The sequence below is a fragment of the Solea senegalensis genome, linkage group LG11 (genome assembly GCF_019176455.1).
Source record: "Solea senegalensis isolate Sse05_10M linkage group LG11, IFAPA_SoseM_1, whole genome shotgun sequence".
NCBI classification, from domain to species: domain Eukaryota; kingdom Metazoa; phylum Chordata; class Actinopteri; order Pleuronectiformes; family Soleidae; genus Solea; species Solea senegalensis.
The window spans coordinates 12540690-12553018 of NC_058031.1; the positions used below are offsets into that span (position 1 = coordinate 12540690).

The following is a 12329-nucleotide window of genomic DNA, read 5'->3' on the forward strand; positions in this document are numbered from 1 at the left end:
ACGACTATGCTAATTTGATGGGAGTCCTTGTTTCCATCCTTCCTGTGTGCCTCCCATTATGTTTCATTTCGTCACTGCTCTTAACTAAACTACATTCACAGCAACTGTGAGTCAATGTTTGCTGAGAGCGATGCTGAACATATAGGACAACATTCATCCACATACAGATCGGACACTTTTTTTTCCAAAATCCATCACTCGAATCTTAAAAACACCAACAGCAGCAATGCTATTATAATAAAGCTGTTTTTTTTTCATCTTCAAGTCACTTTATGAGGAAACCGAGAGCCTGAAATACATGCCACAACACGTCGACAGCCACATGGTGGTGAGACTTAGTAACGTACTGTAAATGAATGACCTCAGCTACCACGTTACCTCTGTGTCCCTTACAGCCTTCTAATCCAAACCTCTGGCACCTCACCTTCCTAATCTTCCCTTTCTCCTCCCCCCACTGCCCCTAGGCAGGGGCAGGGAACGGTGGTGCAGGTCTTGGCAGAGTCCCATCTCCTCCCACCCTTCTCTCTTTCTCTCTGAGGGGTAGGGCTGCTTGTTCAGGGAAGAACTTGTGTAGAGACAGGTGTGCATACCAGACGCCTGCACTTAGCTTTGCGCCACAGCGATCCCATAACTACCTGCTAGCAAGAACTCCCTGATTCAACTCCAGCACACAACAAAACATTCCCAAAGAAATCCCTTTGCTGGCTGAAACTAATATGATTGGGCAAGTTGCCACGGAGGGCAGGTCTGACCTCAACTGACTGCCACCTTTTTTTTTTTACCGTGCATTTTTGCATCCCATTAGCCATTATACATGCCATTAAAACACATTGAAACGCTTTTTAATGGGAGGGTGAAGGCGTCAGGGGTGGAGATTTAGGCTATTTTGAGCTGTTCATGTAACATTAAGGATTAAAAGTAAGCTCAGTGCTTCTTGGAAGCAAAAGTACTATTCATTCACTGTGTGTGTGTGTGTGTGTGTGTGTGTGTGTGTGTGTGTGTGGCTTGCCCTGAAAGAGCCTAAAAGAGGTTTGGATGGGTGAGGTCACAGTTAGGAGATATCTTTGTGGCTATACGCAAGTCCAGGTTGAATTATAGTATGACATCCAACACTGCGTCAGATATACTGCTCAAATTTCCTCCTTGCATGAGTCACATGATACACAGCGATGTTGTAGTGAAACACCAATTTCTCCCCAAATCGTCTTCCCCCCTCACATCCCCTCTTCCCTCGTCTTGCAGTTCTTCCCTTTATCCTTTTCAGTACAGTTCTCCGTTAAGTCTCTCTCCTCCTACACTATTCACTCCAGTCCTGCTCTCCCATTCTTTAGTTGCTTCATCAACTTCCTCCTCCCTTTTAGCTTCCTCTTCTACAGCAATGCCCCTGTGAATTGACCTTGCAGCATCTCAAGGAGAATTGATTTCTCTTTTGGTCTTTGTGTGAAACCCTATCTCAACAGTGCTCAGAGGAATTTACACCCCCCTCATCCCCCACCCCAGAGCGGGATGAAGGTAATTCTCTTTCATGAGGACACTTTTCTGCTCCATTTTATATCTGCCTTTCTCTCTCCTGCTCTCCCCTCTTTACTTGTTAGCACACAGAAATAGAGCATACATCATTAATGCAACATCTATTGCTTCAAAACGTCAGTTTTGCTCAACCTTTTTAAAGCTTGGCTGCTATTTGAGCTGCTTCGTACTCAAATACTGTGATCAACACAATTGTTTAGCATGAATTTAGTATATATACACTGATAAATCTAAATATTGGGCAAATAATATACTTCTGTTTCCAGCTTTGATGCTGTAGGTGATCCTATATTTTGTTACCTATTTGTTGTACTTGGTTTCTGATTGATGTCTAAGTCCCCAGATGTTATTTAAGACTCATTGAGGGAATAAAATAAGGCAAAAACTTGAAATAAATTATGGAACAAAATGAATTATCTTAAAGAAAGAATTGAATTGGGGATTTACAGTGAATCCAAAACAGTCAAAGGAATATCCTGAATGTCTTACAATAAGGAAAAAAAATAACATATGCATTTGTAGTTGCATTACAAATATTTAATAACACGTTTTCTAGACTTTGGTTTCAAGATCATCCAAACTTCTCAAGGGGAATACTGTATATATATCTATATGTATATAAAATACTCATGGGAAATATGTTTTCATTTTCTTCATAGTCTCGTCAGCACAACATATAATTTTCAATCAAAAGGATCAATTAGTATTTAAGTAGAGTAAAGTGTAGAGTAAAACTATGAGACCAGGAAGTTAAATAGTGAACATTAGTAAACTCTGGAGAGCTGCAGTGTGAGGAATCATCTGCACCTCTTTCCACTTTGTGATCAGAGTGACTGTTGAAGCATACAGGACATTTTCCAGGCTTCAACTCCCAGGTGTCTTGTAGCCCCAGGATTCCCCACAAGTAGTCAGCCAGGCTGCTGCAGTGAATGCACTAATGTGACACCGTAATCACACACAGGTGCATTTTTGTGCTTCACAGAGCTGCTGCTGCTGCTGCTGCTGGTGGCAGGTGCAAGCACTGGTGTGTGGAAACTGGAGCCTGCATTTTATTCATGTGTATACATGTAGTAAAAAACAGCCTCATGTTTACATCCACTGTGTGTTCTTAAAAAAAAGAGACCTCATCAGCGTCTTATATGCAATGAAACCACACATGTTCTCGAGTCAGTGTGGCCTTTACTTTTAATGAATAGTCATTGACAGAGGGCACTGCAGTGAGGCCACTGAAGCAGTTGGAACAGACACCTCCACCTCCCTCTGGTCTGCGGTGCTACACACACTCAAACACATGCACTCACAGACACAATGGCTTGCCTTCCCACCAGTCCAATAACAGGCCTATTTATTAAAGTCTCTTACAGACAGTATTGACAACCTGCTGACATAGAGTCACTCCAGCATAAACAAATGGAGCACAAGGAAAGAGAGGGGGGCAGGGAAGGCAGGGAAGAGACCTGCTACAGTGGATTTTTGACTGTGGAGTCCCTTCTATAAACCCAGGGGGAGACAGATGTTGAGAAAATAACATGCCTTTTCTATCCATCCCTAATCAAACTCCCACCATCTCACACATAAACACAATGCAGTGTGACAGTAATCTTGCATCCTCAGTCACTCCTGAGATACAGAACTATGCAAAAGTCACTATTAGATGTGCTATAATAACCACACAGTACAAGAAAAACAGCTTCCACGGGTTAAAATGTCAAGCATTTAGTGTGATCTACCCTGGCGCTCTTATAACTGAAGTGGAACCCTAATTAACGTTATTGTTAAACAACGCGTTTGTCCTATCTGCTGTGAAAAAGGTCAATGACGCCATGTTTACTCGAGACATAACTGAGCATCACATGTAGTGTGAGTTAAACTCATTGACAGCTTAAAACAGCCAAGCTGGTGGTGCTGTAAGACTTTTGCACGGTATGTCCGTGGCCTACTCTAATTATGATCATGGGCATATTTCTTTATTAATGTGTGGCTTACCACATTAAGAAGATATTGAAAGGTCAACTATGTTACATGCTGTGGATTCTTTCATCCGTCTGTCACTGCCAGAAAAACAAAAGTGAAATTTTAATCCCACTTCCAGTTGGGGAAAAAAAAAGACACAATAAATTGTGACTAAACCATCAACCTATCAATTTTAGCAGTGAGTTTGCAAAGTAATTGAATACTTTATTAAGCATATAATATCCATTTTTATATCAGGAAGTCATTTTATGTTGGATATGTAAGGACTAATTGTACTACATATACCAAACAATTACAGACTACAGAGAAAAAAAACCTAACAGGACTCTGCAGAGCTGACCTCTACAGCCAGGTGAATGGAATGAGCAATAGCTGTGCAGACAGACAGGTCAACAGAGAGACACATTTTGTGAAGACAGATGATGCCAGAGTGGACACACAAACACAGACAAAGACAAAGAGACAGATAGACTGCACAGCCCTGAGTTCAAGAGGTCAGCTCTGACTCAAACAGACAGTTCAGATGAGACAGAAAACAACATGTACTGATCATGAGTGGCATCGGCAAGTTGGTAGCACTAGACGTTTTGGTTTCCTTAGCATGTCGGCTGATCCCAGTAACGCCACAGTCTATCGATACGCTCTGCAGTTCAGTCATCATGTCCCCTATTAGCTTACTATTTCCTTTGCTCTGTTCTCTGTCCAGATGCCACATACATTTTAACACAGCAGTAGCACCAGCAGCCCAATGTCCCTAACTTGGTGCAGAGCCCATGTCGGGCAGAGCTAAGCTGGCTGCTCCTGGCTTTGTTTAGAGCACAGCACGGCCACACCATGCCATTATCAGCATCAGGACTGTCATCACTATCACAGTGGCCAAAGACCTCGGCCAGCGCTACGGATTGCCTGCACAGCAAGTGGAAATCATGGATTTATGAATTCAATATCAAAGGTAGAACAGCACAAGAAATGATTGTCTACTCAAGGTCATGCAAACCAAAGGACAGGGACTGACCGCGAGCCTAACAGATAAAGCTAGTGATGCATTTGGTTTATTTATATGTACATTTGTTACGCATTTATTGACTCAAACATACTGTCGTTTGTCAGATATGTATTATCACGACCTTGCGGATTGATATCAGTGAGCGGAATCCAGGAATTTGCTGATTGAAGGTCCAGATCATCCAGTGCCAGAATTCTAAAGGTCGTCACAATGACATTCCCGTTTTCAGAGGAAGAAACCAGAAACTTGAAATCACTTGGCTATCGCATCATCATGCAAACGGAGGAGAATATCAGGGACGGGAAAATATCTGTGTTCAGACAGAAATAATAGAAGATACCTATCTGACTGACAAGTTAATGAGGAGCAGCCTGGGTCAGCTTTTTTGGCTGGTGTGAAGGGAGAAGATTATAGACCATTAGATGTGATGAAAAACACAAGGATTTGGCATGTCTGAGCTACAGCACATTATCACTGTTTAAACGCCAATCAGTCTGCTGCAAATATCCACTGCACATGCAGTGAATTAATACTGACTGCATTCCGTGCTCCTGCAGAAGCTGAAAATATGGTATTGCACAACAGAAGTCACGTTCACTTTTATTTTTTTACCACAATTGCTCTTAAAATACTACTGTAATAACCATCCAGAGCTCATAACATTGATCGGATGTGCAAGTTTATCCCATTTCTGACTGCGCTACAGCTGCAGTTAACTGTAAATGCTGTTGTTGACGTGTCCAGGCCGAAAATAATTTACGAGAGTGTCTCCCACCTGCGAGCTGATCAAGACAGTGCTTGCCTATCAGTTAAATGAGGCTGGCCTGAGAGACATGTGTACTTTTAAAAAGGCACATTCTCTGGAAATGTTATGAACACAGACACCACATGACACAACGAAACAAATCCAAAGTCGTCGTATAGTGTTTACTGTAACTTGCGTAGAGCTCTTTGGTTAATAGGAGTACATTTTCTTCACGGAGCACGCTTCTGTCTCGCTCACCTCAGACTACATAACTCCCTATAATCATTAGAGATGTCTGCTTGAAAAACATGCCTGCCGGGAGAGCGAAGGAGCTGAGCTGCGCCTGAATCAGTCCAGGCATGCGTAAAAACAAAGTGGCCTCTCTGGCAGCAGCTAGCGCATAACAACACATAAACACATGCAGATAAACAAATGACCACACACACACACTCACTCACTCAGATGACCATACTCACAGAATTGCTTATTCAACGTACACACAGTCTGTCTCGCTGCTGTATCTTTACAGCAGGGTCCAGGCAAGTGGACTTGGAGGCAAACTCCCATTCTCTGCATGAATTTACAGCTGACTTGTAGAGCACAGAATCCACACAGTGGTTCCCCCACTCAGACATGGCCAAGGTGAGAGCAGAATACTAAAGACGAAAGCACCGGCTGACTCGGAACACATCATCCCTGTCTGATAACTATAAGCAATACTCTGCTGCAACCAGAGGAGCAGAGCAAACTCTTAGGTAGACAATGTTTTTTTTTTTACTTTACAAAAGGCACTAGTGTAACTATAGAAGTACATGTATACATGTATACAATACTAGATTCCATATGCCAAGCAGATGTGCAAATCTGGATTGTATTGGTTACTAGTGAAGCCACATTTGTCAGTTCCAGCAGGATGTGAGCTTGGTCATGTGACCAAACAGAGCATAATGATATAGTCCAGCTCCAAATACTTTGACCTTCCCTGTCATTACTCACACCTGCCATTTGATGGCCTATTAAGGGTCCACTATGACTGTAATTACACACACTAACCATGATTTAAGTGCTTGTCCCGGGCACCGCTCAGTATTGACAGATGTCTGTGTGGAATGAAGCCGTGCATAGATAAAGAGATGATGATGACGTCCAAGTTTAAGTAAGGATTAGTGGGTCCAATGACATGACTGACTTATCTAATCCCATACACCAAAAACTCACAACTCACCCAAAATCATCCTGTGTGTTGCCTTTGGTGTCCCTGGATTGGCAAGTTATCCCTTAATGCCCCTGTCTCTCCTGCGTTTGCCAAGGGACAATGGCTCCAAAATGTCTTTTCAGAGTTCCTCTCCACTGTCAGCAGAGAAGCAACTCAGAGAGGCAGCACTTGATGTTAAGAGAGACTGCTGCCACTACTGCTGCACATGTTGTCCCTTGCGTCTGCCCTCTCCAGGTGAAAAGCTGAGTTTCTCTGTGTGTGTGGGGAGAGAGAGTATCTGTGTGTGTGCATGTGTGTGTCTGTGTGTGTCTGTGCGTGTATGTGCGTGTGTGTGGAGGAGGGGGTCCAGCTCTTCTGCAGTTGTGGCTCAGGTAAGCCTGAGGACAGTATGGAGGTGGTTAGAAGCAGAGGGTAGTGAAACAGAGGGGGAGAGAGAGAGAGTGTGTGAGAGAGAGAGAGAGAGAGAAGAGGGGAGTCAGAAAGAGGAGGGGGAGCCTAAAGTGTGACAGCCAATCACAGTGGGATGCTAGACAGCCAATATCATTTTCTCCACAGCAGGAATTGCAGTGGTCTCTAACAAACAGCTGACGAGCAGTTTCCCCCTCAAATGTATAATTTCACAGGCAGCTTCAGCAGGAGTGTCTGCTGCTCTGTGAAACACACTCGCTTTCTCACTCTGGCTTCCTCTCCCTCTCCCTGCTTCTTGTTTTTTGGGGTTGGGTACAACCTAAAGGCACCTTACATGCCTCTGCTCTGATTGGTGGCAGCCTCGGCCAATAGGAACAGCAGCAAACACTTGTCATCATGCAGAGTGGAAGTCACGGCGAGGAGACAGACTGAAAATGCCGTCTCTCCCTTTGATTTCCAATGTTCTCCTCACCCAGTGTCCCCGCACAGACAGCCTCACTGTCAGACCGGTTTATTGCATCTGCAACCCTACCCCCACCCCCTGTACTTTGACTCCATGTGTATGTGGACTTGTTAAAGGATTAACCTTTAATCTGTGCGGCTCTGTCTCTCTCCCCTTTTCTCCTTCCATCTCTTAACCTGCCCAGGCAAGGTTACACATTTTATCAACCTCCGTGTTTTTGTCAAAGACATGGAATTTGGACAGGAAGTGGAGTGGGGAGCGATGGGTGCTGGCAAGCAGGGAAGGGAGAGATGAAATAGAAAGCGACAGATCAGAGGAAGCAGAAAAAGGAGGGGGAAGAGATTAAACTAAATACAAACTGACAGAGGGATGAAGAGATGTGGAGTGACAAGAAGAGACCTAGAGGACACAATGCAGTGACACAGACAGGCAGTCAGTCACAGAAGACGGGCTGCAGAGAATCTAACTGTTCACCAGAGCAATGCAACCGCTAATTGAAATGGAGCTTCACAGTCCATCTTCTTCTCACCAAGAAGCCACTCAAACAATGCTGTCATGTCACTCTCTCTCTCTCTCTCTCCCTCTCCCTCTCCCTCTCCCTCCGTTTTCTCCTGTAATGATGAGTCACGGGAAAGTGAGAAACAGAGAGCAACCTTTTGAAAGTCATGCAGCCACAATGTTATTTGGAAGCTCAGTGCTTAAGAGAAGACTTGACAAAGCTGTCAAGAAATGAATCCCCTTGGGCAGACGTGCTTGCAAACACACACACACACACACGTGAGCCAGTGGCTACAGAAAATGCCCCCTCCACTCACTCACACACACACACTCTCTGGCTGAGGCTGTGAGTCACAGAGTGTTGAAGTGAATACTAAGGAGGCTGACCCACACCACCAGTACCGCTGCACAGTAGCTCAAATGCACACGTTTAATCCATTGTATGTAAACACTGGCACGTTTAGGGGCCACAAACATCCACACAAAACTCGGACAGATTTTAACCAAATTTAAAGTTAAGGTTGTCGTAATTGTTGAGCATGCAGCTCTGAGTTAAGGTGCACAAAAACCGTCCCATTTTCAAAACAATGAAATAAGTGGCCAAACATTTTACAAAAGTGAAGTAAATAACTTTTACCCAGTGAGTAAAATACACACCAGGTCTAAAAAGAGGACTGAGGCCATGACTGTGTGTGTGTGTTTGTGTGTCAGCAAAAGAGCTGAGATAGGATTTCCTCATTAGTTGTGTTGGTATCAATAATTCAGAGCCGGTCCTTGTTGGCGTTCAATGGGCCGAGTGCTAATGTGCTGTCAGGCCAACAGGGGCCCAGGGCCCAGCGCCACTTTAATGGGTGTCATGATGAGAGGGTGAAATCGGAGCAGGGAGATTCTGTATCATCTTTAGGAAAAAAGAAGGAAGGAGAATAAGACAGAGGAGAGGAAAGAGGGTGAGAGCCACTATAGGAGAGGACAGATGGCATTTTTTTGGACAGGTATGTGAGCACAAAGGTGTTAGGGAGACATGGGGAAAGAGGGAAACTGGGTTATTATGTCCTCTTTATTTGCCTCTGGGTAAAGATAACTCATTGTGAAGATGATGCACTGACCTCTATCACTTCTTAATGGACAGGCATCATAAGGCACATTTTGAAGGGCCAGTATAGAGGAATATTTTCAATGAATATGAAATGTCATTATTTCTTTTGCCATCTACTTGAATTGCTCGAAGGCAACAGAAAAATAAATTGGAAACCATGGTGAAGCTAAACTTTGCATGTCCATAATTTACAAATCATGTGCAAATACATTTTCGAAGAAATGTGTAAACCATGACAAAATATATGAAAAGGAATTTCCTTTGAAAAGGCTGCTATATATTAACATTTCATTTATTATTATTCATATATGATAAACTGTGTGCATGATGCTTTCCAAAGTTTTACATGTTCAACTCACTCGAATTTCCATTGAAATTATTAGATTAATAATTACCTGGACGAGTGTCAGTAAAACACTGTTCAGAACTTTCAAGAATTATCAAAAAGGCAGTTTAAGGATATTTATAGAGAACTATAAGCCACTGTGATAAAAAAAAAAAAACCTGGACTGGATTCATTTTAAACTTCCAGACAAACAAACAATTCACAGCAGTTTGTGAAGTGAGTCGCAAAGAATTATCTACTGGAACATTTAATACGATTTATTTGTGTGGTTGCATTTCTAACATTGTGTTTTCTGTAACAGTTAGACTTTTATGATTTGTCGTGCTTTTCTTTTTGTTGTTGTGTTTTATTCAGATGTTTAAGTGTGTGGTATGATCCACGGTATGTTTATATAAACCCAAACAAATACAAGTTTTGAAAGGCCCTGGCATATTAGACATATCTTTTGGTGTTGAATCTTGACTACTGGTTAATCCATACTGCCCTCTGCTGGTGTAAACCCATCAACGTGATGTCAACTCCCCACAAACAGCCATGGGCAAATCTCTCATACTACTTCAGATTTAGCAGTACTGTTACTAGATTGAACGTTCTATAATGAAAACTGATGCCATGTCAACATCTACAGAAGTAAATAAAGGAACCAACAAGTCACGAGGCAGCTTGTATAGCCTTGATGGACTGTCAGATTGAATCAGAAATCAGATACCTTGCTCAAGCACAAGTCTATAGAATATATAGAGCAGACTTGATAAAGCGGCATGTGTCAATATTGTTACTGGACAAAAACATCTTCTGAGTGATGAATTCGACAAAGTGCAGAGTCTGTACAGCAGGTCAAATGTAAAAGTAAAGACCGCTGAGTGTGAAAAAAGTCTTACAAAGACAAAGCCGTGCAGCAATAGTCTGCAAGAGATATATCGAAACCTGAGGGGAAGAATATATCAAACGCCACCAGAGGTGGAGTGCTATAATCTGTCTTCTTCATTCATTTCTGCAGGGAAAACACACAATCTACTCACTGGAATCTGCCAAACAGACTCTAACTTACGTCCTCACAACAGCTCAAAAGCAGCATCAAAGCTGCATTTGTTAAATTGTAGTCATATTTCATGATCTGTGGCCTAGGGTCATTTTAGGGCTGTTCACAAATGTTAATTTATCCCTTTTCTTCATCCACTGTGCACTTGTGTGACACAACGAAAAGGATCCCTGATGATACAGAGTCTGCACCTACTGTAGGTCACATATCAGGCCTTGGGTGTCTCCTGGCACTGTGGTGGTGAATTTAGAGACTGTCTTCGAAGGTCAAAGGTGAGAGGGCTAGGCAAGCGTCAAGAAGCATACTCGTACTTCCCTTCTTAATGTGGCAAAGCTTTTACAGAAGCCTATTAGGCTATGAAAGTAATTCTCTTCCTTCCAGTCTCTCTTCCTCTCACCATTTCTCTCTGATTCTCTTTGTGTCTCTTTTTCACAAGTAGGGAAACTATGTGGTCAAAAAAAGACCTCTGCGTTGTCCTTGAGCTGAGCTGAGACTGCAAGTCTGACAGTTACACATATCCGTTTGCAAATGTGAGGGATAATCATCTCCCTAAATTTAGACTATTGATCAGGTATGGATATGTGCAGGAAATGTGGTTGGCTGTATTGTATATTTCCCGTGCATTCCCTGTTCCCAAGGAAAGGCTTCATGAAATCAGGATTGAAGTGGGATATTTGTTGCTCAGTGAAAGATGGAGAGAAACAATGCAATGGGAGGTGATAATGAGATCGTGGATGAGCAAATGTTCCAAATGCTAAGCTAAATGTACTTTTACCAAAACAAAGAAAACAGTCTGCTTTTCCTCATTGTATGCCTTGGTGACATGTTTATGATCAGAATGTAATCGAATATAGAGAAAAAAAAAAAATTCTTTTGTGTGCACAGGTGGGTGTGCCGGTCCTGTGAATGAGACGGAGAATGTTGATGTTGACTGTCACACTCTCACACTTCCCTGGCATTTTTACACCAACACAGGAGCACAGTCTTTCTTTCCAACCACAGTGAAATCACATGTCTGCTCTATAACTGCTTGCAGGTCATAGAAGCTGAAATGTTGCTGCTGCTTTCACTCGCCTTTATATTTTGTGCATATGGTCAATCACATCCTTGCTACAACATCTAATCTCCCTTGGTTTGATTGATTTTCCTTATATTATATCCAACAAACAAACATAAATGGTGCACAAGTCTTGCACAAGGAACCCTTTTCCTAACGTACATGGACACACACATACAATACGATCAGCTTTTCCCAAATGTGCACGTTAAATATGGACGTGATGGCAGTTGAGGACAGGTGGAGCTGTCAGGACAGTTGTCAGCTCTACGGGCACATGTGCTGTATATGTTCATGCTGTAGTCACGTAAACAGACACTACACACATTTGTCTGGTCATTTATTGAGATTGAATTGTGTTGTGTGTATTTATTAAATATATATAGATATATATACATATATCTATATATATATAAAAATCATGCATATAATAATGACAATCACAAAGTGAAGGAAGTGTGACTTCCTCCCTTTTAGGACAGCACTGTATCACTGTAAATGACAGCAGACAAATACAGTAGCAGTAGATAACAATAATAATAATAATAACTGGATAATAATTTGATTTCTTACCTGTGCTCCACATCGATTGTCCTCCTTTTAAGCTTACTGAGTCCAATCTCCAAACTTATACAGGCAATCTGAGTCCCAATCTCTCTTCTCGTGTCAACTGACCCAGGCTCCTCAGATAAAAAAAAATAAATGACCTAAATAATCTTCCGTTGTTCTCATTTAAAAAGATTCTGTTCACTGTGTATGAAAACAACATAGCATTACACCGGCAAAGGCAATGTAAAGGACAAGTGGAAATAGAGACCATGAAGACATTGTCACCTCCCCTCCACCTCTCTACATCCTATCTCCTCCCTTCCACCTCTCTCCACCTTACCCTCTCAGCCGTGTGTGAAAACAAAGCTGGAGCAGGAGATTCCAGCAGCTAATCGTGGC

General features: G+C 42.4%; 2 protein-coding genes across 6 annotated transcripts in view; one reads left to right on the top strand and one right to left on the bottom strand.

Moving 5' to 3' along the window:
• Positions 1 to 6767, bottom strand: part of znf385a (zinc finger protein 385A) — a 46610-nt gene extending 39843 nt beyond the window's left edge. Inside the window, exon 1 of one of the 2 annotated variants that reach the window (XM_044038106.1) lies at positions 6481 to 6767. In XM_044038106.1, the coding sequence (XP_043894041.1) occupies positions 6481 to 6490 (10 nt within the window). In that variant the 5' untranslated portion in view covers positions 6491 to 6767. Of the gene's footprint in view, positions 1 to 5731; positions 5771 to 6480 lie in introns of those variants that run through there. The other variant, XM_044038108.1, reaches the window with a different exon arrangement.
• The window catches only part of samd11 (sterile alpha motif domain containing 11), a 1171052-nt gene that overhangs the window by 503891 nt on the left and 654832 nt on the right, over positions 1 to 12329 (top strand). The window lies entirely within an intron of this gene.